Here is a 27,328-nt window from a genome sequence, read left to right as displayed (position 1 = left end):
CACGGAAACCACTTTGCTCTTCACGCCAACGACTTCCTCTCGAAATTACGGCTCCTTCATTGGAAGTGCCAGCAAATATTGATTCCTGTACGTATGCAAACGCTCGCGTGCACACGCGCGCGTGCGAGAAAGAGAGGGAGTTCGCGCTCATATCCGCCGCGGCCCGAGATTTCAGAATTCCCGGCCAACTTTTCGCATGCAAGACTCACCGCGTTACTTCTCACGTGTAATGTAATTTAGGTGCGCGAGCGCGCATGCATTTCGTTATTATTGTCCATCACGGCGGGTTTCACGTGTCCGCGCGATCGACAAGACACGCGGCAGTTATTCGTCACGGTATATATGTGTGTGTGTGTGTGTGCGCGTGTGCCAGTGTTACGTCAAAATTATATAATAATTATAATTAAATAATGAACGTGTTAATAAAATGTTATCATGAATTGATGAAAAAATATTTCGATTTTCCATTTTCTTCTTGATAACAAATCGGTGTCGAGTGTTAATGGATGAAAATTTTCTTTGACTGAAATAATCGGGAGATTTAAATGAACCAATTGTCGTATATGTAATCACAAGTAATTTAATCGACCGATGAAATTAATTATCACTCGGTATACAATAAATCACATAAAAGTTTCGTTAATAATTACATCAATCAACGGATGAAATTATCTGTGATTTTGTGTAACAATTGATTAATTTTAATCATTGATTTAATTATTGATTATCTTGGGTAAAGGAAATTTTCATCGACTAATATCCTGATACCTTCTACATCGATTTGGATAGACAACGATACAAAGATATCGGCTTCATTTTCAGGAACAGCGGCAGAAACACTGATTTAGCTCCGGGGCCAGCTGAAAGTGCCCGCTGACATTTACCATTATCTCGAGGCGAGGCATAAAATTATCCTCGCCTATTATCATCGTCGTGAATCGACGACACGCGCGTCCACTCGAGACGACCGGGCGGGCGGACGAAATTTAAAGCCTCGCACGCACCGGGACGTCGAATTTACGGCGCGGCGCGATTACGAACCGGTGCGTCTTAGGGAACAGTCGTGAGTGGGACACACTTTTCGAATCGTCGATACACTTTTCCTAGTGCGGAACTCGTCGTCTCGATCGTCGCGTCGCAGGTTCTCTCTATCCCTCTCTCTCCTTCTGTCGGTCGTCTTTATTAATCGCCGGCCGATCCAAGAAACGCTCGGCAGAAATAGAATACGCGCCTCTTCGTCGTCCTCGCGTTCTCGCCCGGCACGCATTTGTAGCCGTACGTGCTTGTCGTCTCCAGAGACCACTTCGGCGCGGCTAGATACAATGCGTTGCAATAATTCGCGAGTGCCCGTCGTGAGCCGCGCGCCTTGTCGTATGTGCTTCCGCGGCGCGGCCGATCGTCGCAGATCGAACGTGACCTGGAACCTCGCTCTGACAGGCGCGCCGTCGTCGGCGCGAATCTCCCCGAGAAACGCTATGTAAAACGCACTCTCTTGCGAGCACTCGTCGTCATCGAAAGTTCCACGTCAACAACGTGATGCCCACCGACAGTGTGTCGTGTGTTAGTTTTCAAACGGAATGCGCGCTAACCTCGATGGTAAGTTGGACTTTGGACGTGGGGTTGGAAAGCTGAGCGAGTGCCTTCGGCCTCTTGGACTTTCACCCCAACCTGCGGTTCACGCTCTACCACCTGCGATTTCGCACGTCTCCTTTCTTCCTTCGATTATTAATACATTTGCGAGTCCACTGCGATATCCTCGCAAGACGGTCAACTTTATCGTTATGTACTCTTTAAATTTCTCGGAGTAAAATTTCACTCGAAAAGTAATAGAGCCGCTCGATGCGAGTCACTCGAGTGACTTTCCACTTATTTTTAGGGTGAAGTCTAGATCGTCAAGTAAATGTTTCCACTCGAAACTGAGGAACAGATCTCATGTATTCCATGTCAGGAACATATTACTCTGATCGACCGAAACATTCGCTCATATGGAGTCAGAATCCACTCTAATCTTGAGTAAAACCTGTACTTTTGCAATTTCCAGTGGCGGTATCTATTCACTTCGAGTGAAAATACTGCCATTTCTCACTCGTTTCGAATGAGACTTCACTCCAAGAAATTTGAAGAGCATACTAGAGAGAAAATTACGTCATAGATCTCGAGATTACGCAATTCTTGATGCACAAAAAATAAAATTTTTTCAAAGTTAAAAACATTTGGCAGTTTCATATCAAAGGAAAGAGATCGACTTCGAGACCGCTGAGATCAAACAAATTTTGAGTCTTTGACGTAATAACTCTAATAGGTGACAGACGCGGCTGAAACAGATCCGACAAAGATATCAGGAATAAATGTCGCCCCCCGCAGGCAGAAAACCTTTCATCGTGAGGCAAGCAAAGTAAAAACGCGTGTTCTCGCTTACTAACAACCAAGTCATCGATTTGCGCTGAATTTGCTCAGCTGTCGCGGTTGGCGTAATCGCGCGAGCGATAACACCAAATATCGCCAGCGTGCAACAGTAAAAGTAAGTACACGCACGCACACACACACACACACACACACTATAGAGACAATGAGGCTCGCTTGATGCGCGTATTTTCCGTGATATTTGCGGAAAGCGGGGGCGATATTTGCGCGTCTCGCGGCGCAGGTAAGTGCCGTCGAGGTCTCGGCGACGTCGAAGGCCCCTTTAACGGCCTCGACGACGGGACGCGCGCGACCTCGGCGAGGTGTCCAAAAATCGCGAGCGGGTCAAAATCCACGGTGGTCGCTAGTTATTTTTAGCGGCGCAACACGGCTTTTCTAATTGATCTTGGATCATCGGACGGAAAGAGCGCGGGAGCACGTGCTGCGCGCGTCGCAACGCGGCGACCGCGTGTGCCGCGGCTCGAAAATAGAATGAAAATCGGGAAAGCGGCTAGACGAGACTCGCCGGCGGAGAAGGGGCATGAGCTCGTGTTCTCGTCTAACGCGTGTAGCCTACATGTAATTTCGACGGCTCGTAATTTTTGCGACGCATCAGCCGACTCTCAAAATTTTGGCCAACGCGACGTCTCATCACTCGTGACTGTCTCAATGGCGATGGAACTCCAGCTTTTCTCCCATTGGAGCGGATGCTATAATAATACGAAGAGTTTCTCCGAACAGAAGATAGAGTGTATTATTTTCAGTTCAGTTCTCGATGATGCAATCGAGTTTAAAAATAATCCCTCGCGTTTATGCGCGCAAGAGCGACGCGATCGACGTGAAATCTATCTTCTCGCGCAGGATCCGTTAATCGCTCAAGTGGCATTTTCGTTTCACTATGACATGTCGCGTCGCGTTTTCATCAATTTCAAATCCCTGTCGCGCACTCGCGCGCGTTAAGGCAGCAGTTGTCTAGACAAACTGCGGAGCGCCATAAATCCGGACGCAATTAGAATTCCGTCGCGGGCTTTTTCGAGCTTTCCGGCGATGCGGCGATGAGACGCCCAGTAAAAGCGTGCATCCGAGAGAGAGGGAGAGAGAGAGATAAAGAGAAACATATCCTAATTTTCCATCGTGGCGAGGTATCGTAACACCTGGCTGAAATCCGCGCCTGCGTGATGACGGAGCCTCGCTCCAACCCTCGTGAGACTTTCGGTGCGAGGGTGCAATTTAAACTTTGGCCCAGTAGCCAATCAACCCCTTGACGAGCGGACGATCCGGAGGGAAGTCGGTCGCGCTAGAAATAACAAATTCTCTCGCGACTCGACGGCGCTTGTGCAAATGGTGCGTTTTTTCCCGCCAAGTTCGTCGTTGTCGTCGTTGTCGTTACCGTTGTTATCACGTTGTCGCCGGAGGGAATACCAACCCACACCGTACTGCAATCGTGATTCCAAATTTGAGAGGTACACCGCTTTTGCGAAGGTAACGTTTCCGATTTCGACTCAAGATTATCTCAATGATTTCCAAGCCCAAAGTTTCAACATTTTCAAATTCAGTTTCAAAGACAGATTGTTTCATCGTAAAAAAAGAATTAAAATACTGTAATTATAAAGGAGACAACACGTCAAACATGAGAAAGAGAGAATAAAAATATGAAATATTTTTCCATTCAAAATAATCAAATGAACGATTGCATCTTTGCAAAATTATTGCATCTTTAGAAAGTGATTCTTGAACGTTACTGCAAGTTAAAAATTATTTGAAAAACGATTAGAAATTATTGCATCTTTAAAAAATGTATTTCTTGAACGTTACTGCAAATTGAAAATTATTGGAAAACTACTGTATCTTTAAAGAATATAATTTTTGAATGTTGGACTGATGCATTTATAGACGGTGAGACTTGATGTATGTTACTTACACGGCAGAGATAGTGATTTCGAGTTAATATATTTCAAACACGCGGTGGTCGCATGAAGAGAATACGAGATCTCGTCGCGCGCTCATCTCCTAAGACACTTAATTACGCGACACATTTAGAAGTCACACGACGGACCGTGTCTGGCCCAAGTATTTGAAAGCATCGCATTTCAAACCGTGATCCGGGATGCCCACTCACGAGAATTATCTGTTTCGAAAGGTTGCTCTCCTGCGGCGGAATTAATTTTCAGTTTCAGTCAAAATTACGTCACGAGACTTTGATACAAACCTTCAACGAGAGTCTTTTTTTCCAAGTCTCTTGCTCGTGTTCAATTAAATAATCAGCTTTTTGATGACATTTTTCAACGAAAAATAAAATTAATCTTAACTAATTTTAATAAATTTAAATCAAATTTAAATTAAATTAATTAAATTAATTTTAATAAATTTAAATTAAATTTAAATTTATTAAATTAATTTTAACAAATATTTAAAATATTTTCATTACGTTATCGTACGAATATTCGCTTGATTCCTGAGACTTTCACGAGAGAAATACTGGATTTAGTTCCGGGCTTGGAAGCATGTTTTTTGTGAATTTGTTTCCAACATTTTGTGAACATTTCAGTTTATTTCATTCGAGAATGGAATGCGTAATTCTGTGTCAAATGCGATAAACATTGGAAACATATCTACGGAAAGAAAAAAAGAAAAGAACGCGGCTCCAACCCGAATGCCAAATCCAGTATTCGTTATAACATCGCGTGTATCGCGTAGATTCTAGGTAAGAGAACGTTACCCACGACCACCACGCGATGAAATGTAAAGGATAAAAAGCGTGCGTTAAAGAGCCCATTGAATTGATTCCTTTCAGAGTTCCGGAAGAGCAACTCGCACGCCTGAGCGACCACGGTCATGGTCTTGAGCGAAACTCTCGCAGACTCCAGCTTCTTGACTACCACATCGTTTAAGATCCAATTTCAAGCGGTCAGTGCTGTCTCCTCTCACGTCTTCTCTCGACGTGCGTGTATGCATGCGTTAGCCGCGATGTACTCTGTCGAATCACGAACGTCGTGTCGAATCACGAGCGCGACAACTCGTCCGGATACGCGATCGTGCCTTCCGCGAATGTCAACGACACGGTGACGGCGGCGACGCGCGTGACATTGAAGTCAAACGTCACGATTATTGTCCCATCGTGTGATATCGCGTGAGACTTATTAACAGCGGTAAGCGCCGCGAATTGGCACGCGCGAGGAATCTTAATAAATCGCATTGCGTCCCGTAGAGTCGTCCAGACTCTCTTTCATGTTCGCGCGCTGTGGCGTGCCGGAATTCAACCGCCGAATCTGATCGCGATAAATACCCGCCGCGTTGAAATACGGTCGCTGGATAGCATCTAAAAGCCACCTCGTCCTGAATTACAGCGCAAACCGGCCCAAAGGGATACGAAGCATCAGATAGATGCTTTTAATCAGAAATTGTTCCAGAGAATAATCGCGCAGCGTAATTTATGCTCCTGACATTTAAAAAAATTGATCTTTAACCCTTATTATCACGTTGAATGCCATGACAGTCACCAACATCACCGTGTTTCATTATGTTACATATAAAGCATAATCGATTACATTTGAAAAATCTATTGTTGCCCATAATGGAAAGCGAAGTAAAAAGTAAATCTTAATAAATTTATTCACTTTGTCTTTGACACTCTATCGTCATTAAGTCTTTGCACAATTCAACGAAAGGTAAATGTAGGAAAGTAGTTGAAATGAATGTGGAAAGAATTTTATATCTCCCTGCAGAAATGTCATTAAGATCACTTGCATAAAAGAGAAACCGCGAACGACACACGGATGGAAATCCCCAGCCGGTCTCTCGAAACATCGCGACACCCACGAATGTAATGTACTCGTTCTCGCGTCGTAATTAATCAAGTACACTTTTAACACAGTTGGTTCGCGGAAGTCGCGTGCGTGAGCGTCGAGGAGCGTCCGCGGGATCGGTTGAGTGTCCTCCTTCGAGGATTTCCTTCCCTTCTATTTTTTTTTTCGCGGCAAAAGAGCGACTAGCACGAACAAATGTTCGTTACAATGGCGAGGTTTAGGGGTGCCGACCTTGGCACGAAAGGCGTCGGCAGCTCTTCGAGACGAGACGATTAGGAGCTCGCGTGCTCGGTTCTGCCTTGCCTCGCCCACCCCCTTGCGCCAACCCTCTTTTTATCGGAAGCTTTCTCTTTATCATTTGGCGCACGCTCGTCCATTTTTCGATTGCGCGACTTAATCCGCTAATAAATGTCATCCGGATGATGTCTCGCGCGATTAACTTGCACTATCTGCTTCTTCAAATACGCGTTCGTCTTCCCGATATCTTCTTACGCGCGGAGGACATTATATTTCTTCTAAAGTTCCTTGCCGAGGTCTAAATTTTCGCCGAAGGCTAGCTTCGTATAATTTATTCCGCGTTTCGCGCGCCCCATTTCGCAAATTCGCCTACTCTATTTAAATTCTACTTCACATCAATCTTCTTAATTAGCGTTTCTGTTTAAAGAGTCTACGTGCACGAGCAAACATCGTGTAATAATGGCGAGAACATGTGCGAATAGATGTTCTGTGTGTCACATTGTCTGAATTTCATCGAGTGAAATTCGAATAGTAGAGTGACAGCCGAATTATTCGAATTTAAACGACTGTACACTCATGTGAAGATCGTTAAGTCAATATTTTCTTTCGACGTTTATTTTGAACGAATTTTTACGTTTCGATTTCACTCAAGAAAATTTCGAAAGATTTAAAAACAAATGAAGAGTTTTTTCGATACTGCATTTAATTAAAGAGAAACTTTGCTACTCAGAGTTCAGTCAGATATTTAATGTTGCGCCCAAAAACATATCTTTAGCGGAATCCTCTACGCAACCTCAAAAGGATTCTTCCGTGAAACTCTAAGAGAAAAATATTTTAACATCTAAAAAAAAGAACTTTAGTTGCAAGGTGCTATTTTCTGCCACATATTCTAAGCTGAAAAAATATTCCTCTTCTAAGGATTCTTCTAAAGAGATTCCTCTTCTATGGCGAGAAATAATATCGTGGATGGAATATTTCTCTTCTGGTTTTAGAGAAATCCTCTTAGGGCCATATATAAAAGAATTCCGCTAAGAAATTATATTTGTTTCTATGTGTGTCTATCGAGAAATCATAAAGGAAGGCGCTAGCGATTGAATCGCTCATACGAATTGAGAGGGTTCGAGTGACACGCTAATACAATTCACGGTAATACAATCCGACACGCGCATCAAACGCGTACGCTCTCTGACGGAATAATTCGCGTCTTTCGCGAAATTTCACCGAGGGCGAACGGCGCGGCTAACGGCAGATAAGGTTTGATCGGAGCTCAGGCTTTCGAGTAGACGTTACATGTGCCGTGTATAGCGGCTCTCGGCAACGACGAGTTCTCATGCGGTACGGTCAATCAATGTCAGAAAGCGCACACACGTCTGAAAGTCAATCAGACCGGGCATCCGGCCGGCACGGCGCGGCGCGGCGCGGTGCAACGCGGTGCATCACTTCGACGTTCCCCGATGGAGTTACAGCGGCCGAAAGGACGCTCGCCGTTTATAAATCAGACCCGAGTTACGTGCATCAGGAATATCGATCTCTCGATGTCGAATGCGAGGGCCGACCTCCCGACGCATTAATCCCGACTGCTCGCTCTGCGCGAGGAGAAGCCCTCGTTAATCTGTGAGTGCACTCGCGGCACTTCCAAGAGCACCTGATGCTCGCTCAGTGTACGTCGTAAGAAGGAAAAACGAGAGAGAAAGAAAGAAAAAAAGAGAAAGAGAAGACTCGATCGTTTACTAAGGGGTGGAAAAACTTATATAGTTACTTAAGGCTTTACGACCTGAAGCGCGCGGAAATATGATGTCTAGATAAATTGTGGGGCGCACAAGAAATTCGCCAGGAACGAGCTATGCGTGTATTAGTAAAATGTTATTATTATTGATAAGTAGAAGCGGAAGTGGCTCTGAGAAAAGAGGACAACGGATGACTGACGCGATACGTTGCTATCAATCGCGAAAATGTCACGCACGATTCTCCCGGCTGGCCCGGCGGAAAGAAATTCCAAGTTGAACGATATCCCGCGAACATCGTTCGACACTGCCCCGTTGAACGACGGCCACGTTTGTTTTTCCGGGTTCGACAGGGCGAGCCGTGTTCTAAGCGTATCGAACGATTGACGTCACGTCGCTGAAATTTTAGCCGCAAGCTGGCAAGATATGACACTTACACACGCGCCATCACGACTAATCCGCTGTCGCGATAGCGCCACGTCTCTTTGATTAATCAGCCGTTCTTATCGCGCGGCGCATAGCGCGAGTGCACGGCTGCGCGATTTTCGAGGTGCAAACACATTCGCGCGAACGAACAAACGAACGTACGTCAGTGTATGTTGCGAAATACCAAGCGGCGGGATTCGCCGCATCTGACGAGAGGGAAAGAGAGATAGATAGATTTATTAAGCCTTGTGGAATAAAATCCATTCAGGCATGCAAGTCATAAGAGTACAGTCTATATATAAAAGTATAGTATAGTAAAAAAATGGAAAGAAAACAAGAATACTATAGCAGATATAACGCAATAATATAAAGTGGCAGGTGAAAAAATAAAAAAAGGACGGAACAAATTCTACACTGAGAGAAAAATTATATTAAAATCAATAAATATTTCCTTGATGGGTGCCATTAACATATTTACTTAAATCTACATTCTCTTTATTTAAATCAAATATTGTTTACCTGATTTAAATAAACAATATTTGGTTTAAATAAAGAGAATGTAGATTTAAGTAAATATATATGTTAATGGCATCCATTAACAAGGAAATATTTGTTGATTTTAATATAATTTGTCTCTCAGTGTAGTTAATAATTAAAGAAAAAAAAATTTAAACACGCATTGAAAAACTCAATTAGAGGTATGATAATGTTGATAACAAAATATGAAAAATAATTAAAAATAAGAGAGAGAGAGAGAGAGAGAGAGAGAGAGAGAGAGAGAGAGAGAGAGAGATTTCTGCCTTGATATTTTTTTGTTTCTCTTTATTTTTGTCTCGTAACAAACGGCGATCACTCTTCCGGCCATTGATCATCCTCCTCCCGTGGAGGAGCGCTTACCGGGATAGATGCATGAACGTTGTATTTTACAGCATCCGATATTGTTCCATATGTCGCGCCGACACCGACGGAAGCTTTCACGGAGCGACGCAATTGTTTGGATATGAAACGGTCTATTCAGAGGGAGCAAACGCGGCGGAATCGAGCGACGAAAACTCGATAACTGGGGCGATAACTCCGAAGCCCATTTACCGTGTAGTCGGCTCGTGCCAGTTTCGTCCGTCTCTCACGTAACGAAGCGAGATCGTCGGGGCCTTCTACGGCGCGCACACCGGTCGTGTGTGTTAACTGTCGTTGTTTTCTCGCGCATTCGTTGCCGATAAGCTGGTAGTATGCGCGCTGCCTTCGGCCGAACGATGATGAACTGTTTGACGACCAAATGTTTCCCGATGCGAACTCAATCACGCGCGACTTCATTCATAATTTCTCCACGTGCAACGTGGAATACCATTCGTGATTCGTCCAGGTCGCGAATTGCACGTACAATCGGAAATGCAGCGAAGGGGAAACCTCGATTATATTTTTTCAAGATTATTTAGAGCTGATCAGAGTTGAAAGATAGGTGGAAATAAATGCACGATGTGTGAATCCGGAAATATTTCATTTTCCTCCCTCGACAACTGACTTCCGCGCACAGTTTTACTATCCGCGTGAATAAGCTAGTACGATTTGGGAAATTCAAAATATTGGCGGATGGCCAGGAGTCGCACAGTCGATGACAGTATTATACCGTGCAACATTACGAAGCCGAAATAACCGTGTACGCGCGCGCGAAAGACGGTAGCGCAATTTTACGCGAGCGCCGTGAGCTCGTTCTCAGCGTTTCGCTCGAGATCGCCTTGCCCGCTTTTCGTTTTTCGCCTCGGATTTGCAGCAATTTCCGCCGGCCGTAAAGTTAACGGAGGCAATGCGAGTACGCGAAGAAAAAAACAATTCGGCTCGCGCAACGCGTTTCCATCGGAACTGCCGCATTTGCCTGATTAGAAACACCGAACGAACGAACGAACGAACGAATGAACGAACGAACGAGCGGGAATTGAAATTCCTTCTTTTGATCGATAGACAGGCGGAGAGGTATAGTTACTCATTCTGGTTAGCGTCGAAGAACGCACGATGCGATCATTAAAATACGACGTGCTTTATACAACACATAATTGACAATTCAATGAAACAGGAAAACGAATCGGAAGAAAGGATTGAAAAAGGAGTTAGGAGAGTTCGAAAATCTGTTGATTCCATCGTCATTTTTCTTCTTATCGATAAATAGGTAAAAAAAGCACAATTATGCGCTCCATGTAGTGTTCTCTAGAAGTAGGAGCAGTCATTTAAATACAAGGTGCTTCATACGATACGTAATTGATAACTTAATGAAACAAAAATTAAATGAAAGAATAATAAGAGAGAAATTAACAGAATTTCGAAATCTGCTGATTCGATTTAGTCTTGTGTTCCGCGTAATTCTCAGCGCACGTGCGCGAGACGGTGAAAAGAAATGTAGGTTGACAAAATCGCAAAATTTGTATGACGGAACAGCCGCGGTTCAACCGATAAGAGCCTGCGAATGCGCGCGTTTCGATTTACGTTAGCGCCTCTAGTGCCGTTTCATTGACCGAGGATTAACCTCGACCGCTCGCGCGCTCCTCTCTTCTGTATCTTATGTCTTCGTAACTTGGTGCCGATCCAAGAAAAGAAGCAGGCACAAGGAAAATAACTCGCCGTTGAACGGAGTTCTCGTTTCTCCATGTTCGCGAGAAGTTGTGAGTTCCTCCGACTCACTTGAGATGCCAAGAAAAAAGAAAGAAAAAAATGGCACAAATTGTCATTCTCAAGCGAACTGGCGATACCTTTTTTTCAGCCTCTCACAGACCTCAGCCGACCTTCGACGATGGTGGGTGGCCGCAGGGTGAAGCTCACGGCGAGCAATGAAACCACCACCACGTCCATGGTCACCAGCGGCGTTACCAGTAGAAGCGACAACAACGTCGTTGTCTCCACTGTACAGCCGACCACTCAGCAAGTAAGCTCACTCTCCCAGTGCCTCTCTCTCTCTCTTTACTCATCTATCTCCACCTCCGTCTCTCCCTTTCTCTCGCGTCGTGCATCCTCGTTTTCATACGTCGACGCGTATCTCGACGGCTCGGTCGCGCGACGACGTCTCGCGGCCTCGAGAGTGCGAGTAGCAGTCTATCTCGCGACGCGCGACTCCTCCGCAAAGTGTCGACGCGCGCGGTATCGTCCGCGTCATTGAACGGCCGCGCGAGAAAGAGAGAAGTCGCGGCCACATTGTGATCGTCTCTCGCCGGGAAAAGACGTGGAAAAAATAATACAGAACAAGACGGGCGACGGGCGTGCGCGTCGCGTACGTATATCGGTATGCACGCGCCGGCGATACATGTGGCGCAATAACGGAAGGAGACACGCTGCTCCATCGGCGTGTTCGAGACGATCCCGGAGGAGCGCGCGATTCCCTCTTTCGTTTCGACTTGGCGACGCCTGATAATTCTCGCAAAACGGAAACACATCCGACGGGTGCGCGAAGACCGACGGCGACGAGCATCTGTCGCGCGCCGCAAGCTCAACGGGAACTAACTTACGCGTGAACGTGATTACGTTGGAGCGAGAGCAGCCGCGCGAATTGTCCTCTTCTCTCGATAAATTTCGGCTTGCTAAATCTCAACTGTAGCAAAGTTCGAGCGAATCGCATTCATCTCGCAGTCGTCGGTGATCGCATAGTCGTTTTCCTTGTCTGAATCTGGCCGATTATTAATGCATTTTTTATTTGAAGACAAGTTTTATTTCAAGAAAAACTTGTTATTTCGTTTTTTTTTTCGAATACGTTCGTGATTTCGTAGTATTAGACGCAAAAATTCGAAGGCCGGCCTCTGATCAAGCGAAAAACACGATGCGCTTAATTCAACATTTCGTGACTCGCGGAGCTTCCGGAAGTGCCGGACACGCGTAAGCGGATGGGTCACACGAAGACGCTCGTGAACGTATAAGGGAGACGCGAACGTGGCTCACATTCGTGCGTTAATGATGCGTGTGTGTATTTGCGCACACGAGGCACCGACCGACGCGAGAGCTTAACTGACATATAAATAGCGCGTTTAAAGAGAGCCGCTAGAACTCTCTCGCGTGTACGTCTTACGAGCCCATCAGGAAGGCGTGAGTCGCTTTCCGAGGAGGATCGCGCGGCTGGAGCGAGCGAGTGAGCAAGCGAGTTAACGATCGGTGATCGACGTCGAGGACGGAGATCGCGACAGGCGAACTGGGGAAGTGCGTGCGATTCGTCGATTATTTTCTTTTCCTTTCGCTTGGATAATTGGTGATGTGAAGGAGCAAGTGCAAAATAAGCCGTAGAATTCGCGCCGGCGATGACATACGTAGTTCGTCGATAGAGTGACGACGTCTCCGTGTCTTACGAATTCAAAAGCAACGTTTAAATGATGAGAAGTAAAAGTTTACGCGAGAATGTTGCCGAGTTGAAGAGCGATCTGGTTGAATTCGTATTAAACGCGAGTTAGGATGCCATCGATCGATGGATCTCGGCTTGCTCACTTTCTAATTTCTCCCCTTGCTCCCGGGACTAATTATTGCGTTTCGTGCGTCCGGCAGAAAGTCCGACGGATCCTCGAGGAGCAGGCCAGGTGGCAAGAAAACGGCCCACGCAGACGCGTAAAGTGCACGTCGGGTACCGCTGCTTGCTGCGTGGTTAACAACTACAGCATCGTCGCATCTAGGGGCGAACTCGCTCGAAATAACCGCGCCGCGAGTGAAACGACGACCAACGTCACCACCAAGAAACGGACGGCGATCGTCAACGGGAGGATTCACTCCAAGGAAGAGACCGCTCGCTGCGCCATCCTCGCCGAGGAGACGAGGAAACCCAAGGAGACGACGTCCGCCACGAAAACGGGCATCTCGCGGGGTATCCATCGCGGAATAATCAAGTCGGCTTCCGTGCCGAAGGATTTGAAAGAAGGTACGTCCCTCAATTATTCTTCTTTGCAACGCCAAATTACACATCGTCTTCACAGAGGACAATTTGTTCATTTCCGGCCGAGAATTACTTGTTTCTTTTCGACAAAATGTGATCGACTCTTCAATTTCTTACTTCTTCCTTGCAATACAAAGTTACATATCATCTTAGCGGATAACAATTTTTTTTTAATTTTTGACCAAAAATTCTTAATCTTTTCTTTTTTCGTCGACAAAATGTGATCGACTTTTCAGTCCTTTATTGCTCCTTCCTTGCGAAGATGTTACACATAATCTTTGCAGAAGATAAATTTTTAAATTCTTAGCTGAAACTTTTCAATATTTTCTTTTTTACGAAATATAATGGATCTTATCAGTTGATCTTGAAAAATCTCGGGTAGATGTTGATTTTGATGAGAGTGCAATAATGAACGCGTTAATTACTTTTCGCAAGTCGAGTCTACCTACATGTTTCGCAAGCCCGAGAATTGATCTTTCCTTTTCGACCGCGCGTCCAAGTATAGCCAGCGTTTTTTCCGTTCTATTCTGGAAGGAGCTGATCCCTAATTAGTTGTTTACCGTCCTAAATGTGCGGCATTTTGCCACGCAATTGCCTCTGATGGAGAGAAGTTCATTTCCTGTTGCATTTATATGCGATTTACACTTAGTTGTAGATAGATAGGACTGACGATGACGTGCGTATGTGATATTTTGTACCTTCGTGACTCGTCCCGTCGGGGTTGCTGCTAACGAGGCAGCAGTAGTTCGCAACGGAAACTCGCCCACGGCTTCTAATCATGATTTCCAACGAAATGAGGGAAATGCACGAATTTTTCACCCACCTTCACATTTTATTCCCGAGAGGAATAAACGCGTACGTTACGGGAGTCAAATTAGGAAGGATTAAGCATCGGGAAAAGTGCCCGAAATGGCACCGCGTCGAGAGAGATCCGCATTCGCGATTTCCCAACGAAAGGGCAACGGCGACTGCGATTTATACGATTTGCACGATTCGCTCGTGCTACTATTCGCCCCTATTTCTACCCGGATTTCAATTTCTATCGTAACGAAACCCGAGCACGACGTGCACGTCATGTCTCGCCGGGTTGTCAAGCGAGGTTGGAACAAAACCGACTGGAAATTCGCCTTTTGATTTACATCGTGTGCATCGCGGGGGACACGCGAATCATTCGACGCGAAGCTCACGCAACCCGCGGCCGGTCGAGCGCGAACTATTCCTCGCGTTTTAGTGCTTTTATTATCGCGAGAACGTCGCGTCGCGTCGCGTCGCGCGAGCAACATCCGCGTGCCGCGAGACGCGTCGTCGTCGTCGTCATCGTCGTCGTCTATTTAAGCGTGGCATCCGCGAGGATGCAGCGGGACGAGAGTGACACCGGCCAAATATAGCGAGTTCGTTTGGTCGCCCGTTCGCGACTCACACACGCAGGTCTTCCAGCGAGGGAGAGAACGTTGCAGCGGGTGCCGGAGGACGGTATCCTGAAGAGGTCTTCCGCCTTCTTGGCGAGCCTAACGCATCCCTCCAGCAAACAGCTCGCCGAGCGCAATTCGCCGGATTTGGACGACGACACGTCTAAGTTCCTCAGGCCGTCCAACAACGGCTACCGGCTCGCTCGCGTCTCGTCCTCGAGGTACACCGGCCTCAAAGGATACTTTTCCATCTTGTCGAGCGGCGACAGTAACGCGGAACTGCGTGCGCTGCAACGCTCGCCCAGCGTGCAGACGCTGTCCTCCAGCTGGAAGAAGAAGGGCGCCGTAGGAGTGAAGAAATCGGTATCCTTCAGCTCCGACACCAGCTTCGAGGAGAAACGCGCGCCCTACCGGAAGCAGTCTGCCGTTCACGAGGTTAAGATTTACCGCAAGGGTGTGCTTCAGGGTGAGTTTCCCTGATAAGCTCGCTAATTTTCGCCCCTCCCGCCTTTTGACTGCGAATCATAATTTCTATTTTGCAAAACTGACTTTCTCTGACAAACTCGCTAGTGTTGCCTTTCTCGATTTTTTATTATGGACCTTAAAATAAAAGTGCCAATTCTCAAACACAAGCCTAATTCTGGACGTTCTTATTATTTTGGTCTTTAAATAGGAATACTTAAAGACCAAATGTTCAGGATTAGATACAGACAGGATTAATACGAGCATTGGTACTTTTACCGTAATTTCTATTTGATAATACTAACATTATCTTAGCAAATAAACTGATCTTTTAAATAAAAATTGACCGAACTGACTCGTCTCTTTCCTCAAAGGTAGTCTTTTAGAAAAGTCACTCAGGCACTTTTGCTAACATTAATGCTGATTAATAAATTAATATTTGAGTAATATGAGCAGTGACGAGTTGATATTTCATTCGCCAGACGAACTTCTTGCGTCAATATGTATTGCACTTATCATCGTCGTGAAATTGATCTCAACGCGACTTCAGCCGCGACAAAACTGACACCAGCTGATAAGAGTCATATTTGAATCTCGATAAACGTTCGTTGACCGAATGAGTACCTTTTCGAGATCGAGTGGCAGATCATGTTTGTCAGTGCACAAGAGAGATAGAGATAGATAGACAGATAGATAGATAGAGAGAGAGAGAGAGAGTGAGAGATTCACGAATAAATTCCCATATAATTGAACAACGTAGGAATCCCGCTAATTATACACTGCTGGGAGCATCGGAAGCTCCAGTGTATTGCGCGCGATTTAGGATAATATATGCCAATTTCAAACCACGTTGCACCGGATACTAATATACAACTGGATTATTATTCAGCAGTAAACTCCCTGCTGTAGACTTAGAGCCGATACAGTCAGACAGTTGCGCGAGTAACTCGATAAAGCTCGTACCCACGAGCGGTACCATCACGCGGTGGTATTAGCCCCGAGGCATTAGGACATTATTAACGAGGTTACTGTAAATCTTACAGACCGCGCGCGCGAGAAGACGACTAAAGCGAAAGTGCCGCCCTCGTGGGAGACACCCTCCGGGGGCCCTACAGCCCTGCTGAGGGCCGCCAGGGAGGCGGACGACTCGGGTCTCAAGGAAATCGTGGCGCAGGCCCGGAAAGTAGGACTGAAGGGCATGGACGTCAACGTGGTCGACAGCAGCGGCAGGGTGAGCGGAAATTTTCTGAGTGATCTAATTAGCACGGTAATTACCGACACATCCCATAATGCATTTTACGGTATCGCCTCACGGCGCCCTTTGTGTCGTTGATCCTGCCATCATGCGGCGCGAAGGTGAGGGCAATGTGGAGAGAGTCGCGTTTCGCGTCGAGGTTCGCGGATTATTGGGGGGAAATACAGTAATGCGGCAAGAAAATGCGCGAGGGATTAAATACACGGGAGTGTGTTAAATATGCGGTAGAGAAGGATTTACCCGGCGATTTACACTGGGAGAAAAATGTTTGCGACTGTTTAAAAATTACGTTGCGAAATAACTATAACTTGGAAAAGCATTTTTATAATAAGTGCCAGTAAAATAGTAACAACAATAACCTTGTATATGCATATTTTTATTATATTTGTACTGCTTTTTTTTTGTTAAAATGACCAAAATGTAAAATTCCACGCTGAATATTACTACAAAATTTCTGAGAGGTTGGCCATCTCTTTTCTCTCAGTCTAAGAGTGATTTAACTTTGAGTCGGATCGAGCGATCGCTCATGCTTGTTCGTCAATCTCGACACGTACAGGTCCTCTCACGGCCGTTAGTGGATACTGGATCAAACGCCGCGGCTTTAAACGAGTTCGACAGATTGGAAAGGCCAGCGGTCCGTAATTAACAGGGCGCGGAATCGGGATCGATGAAAGCGCAATTAGGGTCGCGCGCGAGTCGAGCGCGACGGCGGGAAACAAATTTTGCCGTCGAATGGGTCTATTTTTAAGTTGCTCCCAGGATTCCGGCGATCTGTCCGTCGATGCGTCGTGAGTCGCGCTCCTCTCTCATTGAACGATCGACCACGGATGTTACACAAAAATGTGCACGCAACGCACGAACAGCTGTCGCTCTTGCTGGACGCAATTGATTCTTCACGAACGGGATTTTAGCGTGACACGATGACGTGTCGGGAGATGGACGCTACCTCGTTACCGTTTCCACGCGACGCCGCGTTTTTCAGCAATAGCGAGGCCGTAGCACCGGCTCCTGCCATTATTAATAACGAGTCTTTCGTTACCTCGTTGCCAAAAGAAAATGAAAATAGAAATGATAATGTGATCGCGTTTTTCAACAATGGTCAACACTCGACTCCTACCGTTATTAATGTCAAAACTTACATCACGTCAAAAATAATAATTACGTTTTTGTAGCAATGATAAAATCAAAATTTAGTTTCTGCTAGGCAGAGAGAATATTATAGTTTTTTTTTCAATTTTACTATGTTTTTAGCAATGAAGAAATAGATTGCCAGTACAATGAGAAAAAAAATTATTGATCTAATTAAAATTATAGTTATTTTTGGCTTAAGCCATAGTTTTTGTTTATTCCAACGCAACAGTGCTAATAGTAATACGCATATTATTGTCACTAGCATTATAATAGAACTTAATAAAAGAATAGTTCTCTAGATCATAATTTATAATAATTATTTCTTTATATGATTATAGTTACAAGTACTTTTAAGTAGTTACAAGTAATTTTTTCTCAGTGTATAGTCCATCGTGTTAAGGAGTATAATAAGTTTCATTAGAAACATAAAAATTTTTTAACAGCAGCATGTTTTAATAGCATTCTTTAAATTTTAATTCCTAAAATAGAAATATCACATATGAAATGAAAGGACAATGAATTGCTGTAGAATGTGAACCTATTCCTTGGTTAAAAAATTCTATAGTAATTAATTTTTACTATAAAATGACCTCCGTGTATATCGATATTTATGTCGAGATTTTCGTTAACTTATTGCCGAAAATCAAAGATACAAAAATGACAACGTTATCGCATTCAATAATTTTCGATTCTTCTTTAGGTCGTTCTTTCTCTGTCCCGGAAATCTCCCACCGACCCGGAAAATCCTTGAATCTCGACCTAAAGATAATCCGGTTTATTTCGTGCTGCTTTGCACCGCGGCACCTTGATCAGATAATCGGCGCAATTAGCACGATGCCCGGGCAAGTTTTCTAATTGCTGACGAAACTACGTATAATTAACCGGACTGTTCTCCTGTTATTGCCGGCTCGGGACGGCGTACCGGATTAGGCGGAGAATCGATGCGAGACCGAGGTGAGAGGATTCGAGCGAGAATTTTGTCCTCCTCTTGTCGTCATCGTCGTCATCGCGGCAAGCCGGTGATTTTCCGACTCGTTCGACGCGCTGCGATTCGACACAAAAATTCCACGCTTCCAGCGGAGGTTTCATTAGCTCCCACATGCAAACCCCCCGCGTACACTGACCGGCGGAAAAATACCCAATTGCACGCACGTCGTCCGACTCTGGCCGCTTCTGCGACAAGCCGCGCGTGAAATCGCACTCCGAGAGATATAAGATTGCTTGTATTTCGACAGTGGATGGAATCTGCCGGGATATATCCCTCGGCAAACATAAAATGTTTTCCTTGATAAGAATTTTGTTCATAATCGAGGAACTGCTGAATATCGAGCCGATTTAAAAGCAGACTTTTCTTCTGATTCTCTTCTATCTATCCTATCTATGTTTCTCTAATCAAGAAACACAACACGTGGTAAATGACACAATCGAAAGTCAAAAATTGCAAACACACGACAATCGACAGGTGTTCACGTTACCGGATGCTGTAATCAGCGTTGTTTCGCGGGGTGCTCTCGACGCGCGAAGTTTAACGTCCCACGACAACGACGACGAGTTCATTACCATTGTCGAATATTGCGGTTGTCCACGTTCGAGGATAAGGCCGAGACGATTCCTCCCGAGGACGCTAAATCTCGCGTTTCATCAGAATTTCCTCCGTTGCGTTTCCTCGGGATTCCACGTTTTTTCCCGCGTTCTCTTGTATCTCGGTACCAAGTCGGAAGCGCGTGATCTCGCTCGACCGGCGCGCGGGAGTTTTCCTCGGCACTGACCGCATTCCGTATGCAACCGAGTCGTACGCGCTAAATTAAAGCTGGATCGCTCCGTCGAACGCGAGCAACCTTCGCGAAGTCGCTGGCGAACCTGCATTAAGGTCGGGACCAAGGGAAGCGTGTAGGTGTCCCGGTTAATTGTGACAGATAACAGCGCGGCCGCTTCTAAGGTCGCACACGTGGAACGGAAAGAACGCGCGCGCGGAATCGCACAACCTGTCGCTCGCGATCGATCGCTGTCACGCACGTATGCATGCAAGTACGCATCGCGAACAGTTGCGTATTAACCCTGAGACGGCGTTTAAACAGATACTCGATTTCCTTAAGCGGATCGCCAATGGTGACTCAACTAGGCTGCTTCAAAGGATCCGCACGAGGTCGGCACGCGCGGCGCGATTTGCGGAGACGCCGACATTTAGACAGATCTGTCGTTATTCGTGACAAAGTCGCCTTGATTATGTGTTATGTGTGTCACACAGAGTTATGTTAAGCTATAGTATCACAGGATGCACGATTTCATGCCTTCGTACATGCATACTGGTCGACAGTTCGGTTCATTGCATGAAACGCTTAGCCTGCATTGAAAGATTGCAGTGAACCGACATGCATACTGGAAGACATGGAATCGTATGTACATCGTGTGATTCCTAATCTTATTCTCCGAATTTACGGAAATATAGAAATGTTTTAATTAAAACAAAAATTTACTGAAAAAAAAAGGAAGGGAAAACGAAAACATCAAACGTCATTCAAAACAATGTTGAGCATTGATCGAAATTAAAATGTTTACTTTGACTAAAATAATAGGCGAATCAATAATCGAAATTAATCAATCGTCATATATATAATCATGTGTATGAGAAATTTAATTTAATTAAATTAAATTTAATTTATTGATAATTTCAGTAATCAAAATGAAATTATTTGTGGTATATAACGGTTCATTAATTTTGATTGTTGATTTGTCAATTGATCTAGTCAGACAATTTTAATACTCAATATCGATTCGAAATGACACGAGTGAATGTTTAATTCAAACTCAGAGTAGATTTTTAATCCATATAAGTAAATGCTTCGATCAATTAGAGTGAATTCGTACTAGTGACAGTAAAATACATCCACTTTTCAATCTCGATTATTCACTCGACAATTCAGAATGGAAAAACTTCACTCTGCAATCTCTGAACAAAAATATTCAGCAGTGAGTTTCTTGTGAAAAATCATTATCATTCGAATGACTCATTCTGCTTTTCAAGTAAAATAAAAAAAATTTTTTTTTGAAAATAGAATGTCGGTTCAATCTACAGTCGAAAATAGAAAGCTTGATTGAATATCTTTGAAGCAGCTTAAACGCAATTTCAAATTCATCCTGAATTAGATAACGATCAGGAGATACATAAATAAGTGCTACGGAATGTTGAAAACTTCATTGTGAACGCCGACAGACCGCTCAGTACACGCGTTCGCGTTTTGTTTGTAACGAACGAAATAGAACTCGCCTGTTTGTCGATTCGCGTTTACGAGCCGCGCGCGAACGTCGTCTCAGAGGCAAATGCGTCTTCTTCTTCCGAGCGTTTGTTAGCATAGCCAGTGTTTCAACATCTGTTTGCATACTGGCGCGCGCTGACGCAAGTAAAGCAATAACGTACCAACGTCAATAGCCACTTAATAAATTGATTCTTAACGGATAGTCCATTGTGCGCGTCTCGCTCCCGTCGTCGACCAAGTCGGCGGACAATGGCGGGAAGACTCACCTAGCAGATGAACGTGTCTCCGCTGAATGTAAAACGCGATTTTCACTTTGCTCTCAATACACCGGCGCTCACGCGCACGTCAGTCGTGTGACGGCGTGTGAATAGCGTTAAAAGACACGAGTTTGCGATTAAAGTATACGCGTTCCGTTGAAAAACACGACGACTCGACGTAAGAGCGATCTCGCCTCCTCGATCGGAAAAGTGAGTCGTGGCGCGGTCGAAGTCGCTGGAAAAATGAATGAAGCTAAAACTCAATATTACCGACATTGCCTACCTCGCGCGTGTGTCGCTTTAATTCACAAAGTCTTCGATCGAGTCGTCCACGTAACGCCGTGGAATCGCGTGGTTTTTTCGTGTCACAGTCAGAAGGGAGGGCAGACTCGTGGAGCGAGTGACTAGCTTCGCTCGTCGAAGCTCGAGCTTACGTAACCGAGCGTGCTTTCAATCCCGAAACCCTAACTTATGCTTCTAGAATTATTTGTTTGCGATTTACAGACGGCCATAAGCTACATGGCTGGGAACGGCGCGTCGGCGATGTTGGAGCTGGCGCTCTCTTTCGAAGGCGTGGACCCGAATCTACCCGACAACGAGGGTAACACGCCGCTCCATTTCGCCGCCCAGGCCGGTGAGTGATTACGTTAGAGCAACATATGGAGTAGAGAGAGCCGCATGGCGAACCGACGTGCCGTCGGCGAGACGCGCACGCTGTGCGACGATACGCATAATATCGCGAACATACTACCAACCACGCATTGAGAATTGATCCGCTCGAGGCCGCAATTGCATTTCTGGAACATTTGGCGCAATCGCGATTTTATCGTTATCGCCGGAAGCACGCATACAAACGGTAGAATCTAGAACATCCCGAGTCGAAATTTTGATTCCACATTAACCCTACAAATTTCATCGAATTTCAAGGGTCAATGGAGAATTACATGCGAGATGTAATGTTGTCTTACCTGTGTGAATGCTGTGAATGATGGCTCACAGCTGAGGCTCGTTGAAAGAACTTTTCTCAGAATTATACTTAATATTCGACTTTCTAATATTTATTTTATATTTTCCCTATATTTTGCCTGCATTTCATTTTTGTTCTTAATTTCAATTCATAAGGTATTCATTATAGGAGATTTATTCAGTTGTAAATGAAGAAGGTGTATGCGAGACAAATAGCAAATTGAAAATAACAAAATAGCAAACAATAATTAACGAGTAAGTAGGTAAAATAAACAACACATTTTTATTTCCATAAACTTTCTTTTTTCTCTTGGGCGTTGGGCGTTTGGTCTCTTGGGAAGTCTCTTGATGACATATATAGCTCTTAAAAGAGCTGATAAAAAAGCTATAAAGCCAAACAAAAGTTATCTGTCCAATAATGCTATGTTTACCAATAGGGATTTAAATTTGGATATCGTAGAATAACAAGACATAAATGTAAATAAAAAGAAGACGTTGGTAGATGCCAACATCGAACTCGAAACTCAAAAAGCATTATTAGACGTAAAAATCAACAGTTGAGAGATTAACATTAGATTTTAAGACCGGCATTTACAGTTGTAAATTAATTGCCATCCTTGATTTAAAATGTAATTGATTACAACTTCGTGGACCATTATTCGGTGGCTTGATTCAACATTTATTGTTGTGTGAAATAAGTACAGATACATATTAATTAATAATTTAATATTTATATCAAGTTACTTATTAATTTAAAGCCATTGAAGCAACAATTGAAAATTCTCGTTATCAGTAGTGAAAAAGTTAAACGATGACGCACTACAAATGCCGGCCTAAATTTCGACTCGGGTTATTTTTCGATAAGTTTGTCAAACGTTCGAAAAATCGGAAACTTTCTGCATATTAAGCGATTTGACATACCTGAAAATGATGTGTCACTGGCTGTATCCCTCCTTCGTCCTGGATTCCCAGTTGCAGTTCAGCATCTTGGCTCCCAGTTGCTTCCGGATACACCATCGTGGCACTGGCACTCACGTAAATACGATTCGATTGAAGAAACACGTATTAAAGAACGCGCGACGCCGACGAGAGACCGATAAAATATTTTAAAGTCCCATTAAAACGATGACCAACGCGCCGATTCACGTACGCGGCGCCGCGTGTGTGTACGTCGCTCGTCGGCTCGAGACACAATGACTCGATCACCGAAGAGTACATGACGATGCGAGAGTATGTGAACAATCGACAAAAACAGATAAACACAAGCCTCATCTACCATCCAACCGTCAATCAATGAGGCGTACACAACCTCAGTGATCGAAAGATCATAACAATAGACGCTCCCGAAACATCGCTCGAGTCTCGTCGCGAATTCGACAACGTCATCTCTTTCTTCGCCTCTGTTTAAAGAACTATTATTTGTACTGTATCCAAATTTAAATTTCTATCAGTGCACAATATTATTGCTGCGCGCATGCTATCTTTGCTTTTACAACTGTTTCCTTTTCGCTCTTTCGGAGTTTTCGGAATCACATCGGAATTTCCAATACCAGTAAAAATTACAATAAACTTATTATGAGGTAGGAAAGTTCTTCGTCTTATTTACCCAATATAATCTTGTTATTGTATTATTCAACTAATTATTCAATTTTATTTTTCGTACATATTCTATTTGCTGAGCATTGAATAATTTACATGATTAATATATCACTTATAAAAATCGAATAATTCTTAAACAAGTCCTTTAAGCCTCAACATGAAGAAAATATGAAGATGACTATTTGTAGCATTAAATGTAGATATTATAATGTTGTGTTTTGAGATTTTCTATCAGTTCTCCAAGTTTGACGAAATTTTCAAGATTAATGTGCGGCCAAAATTTCGACTTGGATGCTGTACATCACTTCGTGGAATCGTTGAATCATACATAAATTTATAGATCTAAGATAAATCATCTAATTTAGTACGTTAAGTCTGTTTTATAGATCACTTATGATTATGACTTATTATAATTCACAACGCAGAACGCGCGACGAAACTTTGCCTATCTGCAAAAAAATGGTTATAACTTTGGAATTACGTCTATAACCGTATGCAATATATATGCATGCGTGCAAAATATTCTCTATAGTACACGGGACATAAAATGCTGCGGATAAAATTCTATTTTGATCTGAATCGTGGATCGCCCTAGGCGGGTTTTGGACGACTCGCGTTTCGAACTTAAACTCGAGATGTTGCGGTGTGTAATCAATAGAAAAGTACCTAGCACGTTCCAAAAATGAACCTGGTGAAAAACACGGCATGAGCGGGGGTGGTCGCTCGCGCTACAGGAAAAGTGGCGAGAATAAGTATTGCATCAATCGGTGTTCTCTCGAGCGGAGCGATGAGTGGGAGTCGGCCGTCTAGAGGTGACGCGCCAGTTTTCGCGGGAATCTTTTATGTTCGTACAGCCGATCGGTTTAGAGCATAATTCAGCTTCGTGTTTACCTCTGCTTCTTTTCCGCCGCGTGGTCATAATACCGTCCGTGGTAGACGGCCTCACGTGGCGGCGAACGGCTCTTCCAATATAATACAAATATATCCCTCGCGCGATTCAACTCATAGCCGTAAAAATACAACAGTACTAAGGATACTTATTTAAGCTAAATTCGACGTGGAGTTTGATATATTTACGATGAGGTGGCAAAATAACGAACGGTGTTAAAGTCACGCTGTCGCATCTTCCTTTCATGTTTTGTAACATCTAATATACTTCTCTTCCTTGATACGTTTATTTAAGTACTTTTATTCTTTTTTTATAACAAAATAAAATCTGAAGTATCATAGTTTAAAGGATTCGCGAAAAAACAACGTCTTATATAAAAGAGTGAGAAAGAAAAAGACGTCAAACTTCTGCCCTTCGGAGATTTCGATTCTCTGAAGCCGGCGAATCGTACCGCGATATTTTTACGCGCGCGGAAATAACGAACGCGCTCGCGCGGATCGGCGATAGGCGCCCGTTAGAAAATGCCGGGAACGCGATTCCGAGCCTAATGCCAAATCTATCCGCGGGCTTTCGCGCCGACGAGGTTTCCATCGCGTCACAGGCGCCGAAAATAGCGAGCGTTGGGAAGCACTTTGCGCGCAGCAGCTACGCGATATGATGACGTCCGCCGAAAAGTGTTCCTCGTGCCAAAACGCGGCGTGGATTATGAAACAAATACGCGGCGTGTATGACGATGTCAGTTCATATGTTCTCCCTTGCGAACAGGGCAGACCGAGTGCCTCAACATCCTCCTGCAAAGGTGTCCGGACATCGAGGTGGACGCTAGGAACACCTTGGGCTTCACGCCCCTCATGAAGGCCGCCCTTCAAGGCAGAACCAAATGCGCGAAGATTCTCTTGTTCGCCGGTGAGTTTAGACGATCTATTCGGAGATCAACACGAACAAAGATAAATCGCGAGTTAATTTTCGCATTCAGTCCTAAATACAGTCACAATTAGTGCGCGGTACTATTGATATTATCAATGTTATTTGCCAATATCAATAAATACCAATATCAAATTGATAATAGTCAATTTTCAGTAGTATTTATTGATGTTGACGTCGGCTCCAATTTTTTAACAAGAATTACCCGTATGAAAATAATATTAATAGTTTTGTAAAATTTCAATGTCACTCCACGCAGTTCCAATTCGTCAGGAACACGTCAGGAAATCCAATTGAAACGTCACATATTGCGTGTAACAATTAGTTGCCGACACTGGCGTGTCTCTCGGGATTCGTTCCTCGCGTCGTAAACGTTGCACCAATTCCCCAGGTGCGAATCCTACATTACGTGATCACGGTAGAGGCTTGCGGGCTGAGCAGTGGGCGAGGTTTTGCGGCAGGTACGTGTGCGCCGAGGTGATCGAGAGATTCGCGAGACATCGTCTTTTGGAGCGGACGACGTCCTGCCGATGGGGCAGCGAGCCTGAACTGGCCGCGAAAGTGTTGCAGGGCAAGGTATGTCGCGGTAAATCAATTAATTAACATTAACCCTCGTATACGAGCGGAGGACATCAGATTCTACGTAAACTGCACAGGTGACGCCGCTACCCACGAATCCCTTGCCGCCACCGTCGACGGGGCTGAAGTCAAAGATACGAAAGGTCTTCCGCACCACTTCCGGCCCCGATCGAACCTTCTCCCTAGTGTCGCAACTCACTAGCGCGGCTCTGTGCGCAAGTAGCCCGGCTTTGCCGAAACCCGGTGACGTGCCACCCGTGGTGAAGAGCCTTCTACGACCGTTGAGTGTGCCTCAATTAAGGTATTTCGTTAAAAACTATTCCTCTATTTTTTATGACCAATAAGTCATCCTGACAATTGATTTTATTACATAGTCATTCTCCCCAGTCTCAATTAAAAGCGAATTTAACCATTTGCCAAAAAATCGGGGAAAAGATCAATATTCGAAAAGAATACAATTTTTACGATACATTCGAAATTTATAAAGAGTGCATAGCATAAAAATATAAATTTTCAGGTTCTCTTAATGAATAATATATATCAAATGATAATTATTAAACCGTAATTATTAAAGATTATTAATCTAAAGATCTAAAGATCTAATTAATTTTTAACTATTACGATCACATAGACATTTCTTTCTCTATTTTTTTTTCAGGGTGACGTTGGTTTCACCGCAGGACTTCCTAGAGAAAACCTCGGAGAAGTACGGGATGACTTTCACGGACAAGATAGAAAGCGCGATGGTGAAGCCGCCGCGTTCGAAGAAGAAGAGCAAGTAGTGGAACGCGCGAAGCTCCCGCGGCCGCGGCAGTCGTTGTGAGCAGCCGCGTTTGTAATCCGCTTTCGCTTCGCGTTGAACAGTTTTGCGAAGGGAGAGATTGCGCAAGTCGCGCTGCTTGACGTAAGGCAGCGAAGCCAGAGAGTATTTGTGATCTATTTGAGATACGTTTACGTGTTGTCCCATATTCCATTGTTGCCTGCAAAACCGATCTGCGATCCTCCTTCTCGCCGACCTCCACCGCGTGGTTCTTCAAGTCACGTCATAGCCTTTCCGCTTTCTCTCTCTCTCTCTCTCTCTCTGTCTCTCTCTGTCTCTCTCTCTCTCTC

The 27,328-nt window shown here is 44.5% G+C and overlaps 2 protein-coding genes across 10 annotated transcripts in view; one reads left to right on the top strand and one right to left on the bottom strand.

Annotated features, from left to right (window-relative positions):
* Nucleotides 1-23,489, bottom strand: part of LOC116845633 (protein bric-a-brac 2-like) — a 509,307-nt gene extending 485,818 nt beyond the window's left edge. For all 3 annotated transcript variants that reach the window (XM_032818564.1, XM_032818566.1, XM_032818569.1), the window contains exon 1: nucleotides 23,149-23,489. The gene's annotated coding sequence lies outside the window, so the exon portion shown is untranslated. The remainder of the gene's footprint in view (nucleotides 1-23,148) is intronic.
* LOC116845632 lies at nucleotides 1,024-27,322 on the top strand. Of its 7 annotated transcripts, none has more exons than XM_032818555.1 (11): nucleotides 1,024-1,596; nucleotides 5,198-5,310; nucleotides 11,349-11,510; nucleotides 13,109-13,475; nucleotides 14,919-15,365; nucleotides 16,405-16,628; nucleotides 21,766-21,895; nucleotides 25,481-25,621; nucleotides 26,031-26,215; nucleotides 26,296-26,519; nucleotides 26,877-27,322. In XM_032818555.1, exons 2-11 carry the CDS (start codon nucleotides 5,239-5,241, stop codon nucleotides 26,998-27,000), a joined length of 2,076 nt encoding a protein of 691 aa, XP_032674446.1. In that variant the 5' UTR covers nucleotides 1,024-1,596; nucleotides 5,198-5,238; the 3' UTR covers nucleotides 27,001-27,322. The 7 variants fall into 7 exon arrangements, with proteins under 7 accessions (XP_032674446.1, XP_032674448.1, XP_032674447.1 ...); XM_032818556.1 differs by lacking the exon at nucleotides 1,024-1,596 and adding an exon at nucleotides 2,347-3,885 and having other exon boundaries at nucleotides 14,928-15,365; XM_032818554.1 differs by lacking the exon at nucleotides 1,024-1,596 and adding an exon at nucleotides 2,353-3,885.
* The last annotated feature ends 6 nt before the right edge of the window (nucleotides 27,323-27,328 follow it).

This window comes from Odontomachus brunneus, unplaced genomic scaffold (assembly GCF_010583005.1).
Source record: "Odontomachus brunneus isolate Ranch 3 - 2012 unplaced genomic scaffold, Obru_v1 Obru_scaffold_054, whole genome shotgun sequence".
Taxonomy (NCBI): Eukaryota; Metazoa; Arthropoda; class Insecta; order Hymenoptera; family Formicidae; genus Odontomachus; species Odontomachus brunneus.
The sequence above is the reverse complement of the archived record's forward strand: the minus strand, read 5'-3'. Positions and strand labels throughout refer to the sequence as shown.

What these genes read in the sequence shown, in the direction of transcription:
- LOC116845632 (XM_032818555.1), top strand. Translation starts at nt 5,239, where the DNA reads ATGGTCTTGAGCGAAACTCTCGCAGACTCCAGCTTCTTGACTACCACA. An exon ending in GCCGAAGGATTTGAAAGAAG is followed by an intron (nt 13,476 to 14,918) that starts GTACGTCCCTCA and finishes TCACACACGCAG; the next exon opens with GTCTTCCAGCGAGGGAGAGA. An exon ending in CGAAAGTGTTGCAGGGCAAG is followed by an intron (nt 26,216 to 26,295) that starts GTATGTCGCGGT and finishes TAAACTGCACAG; the next exon opens with GTGACGCCGCTACCCACGAA.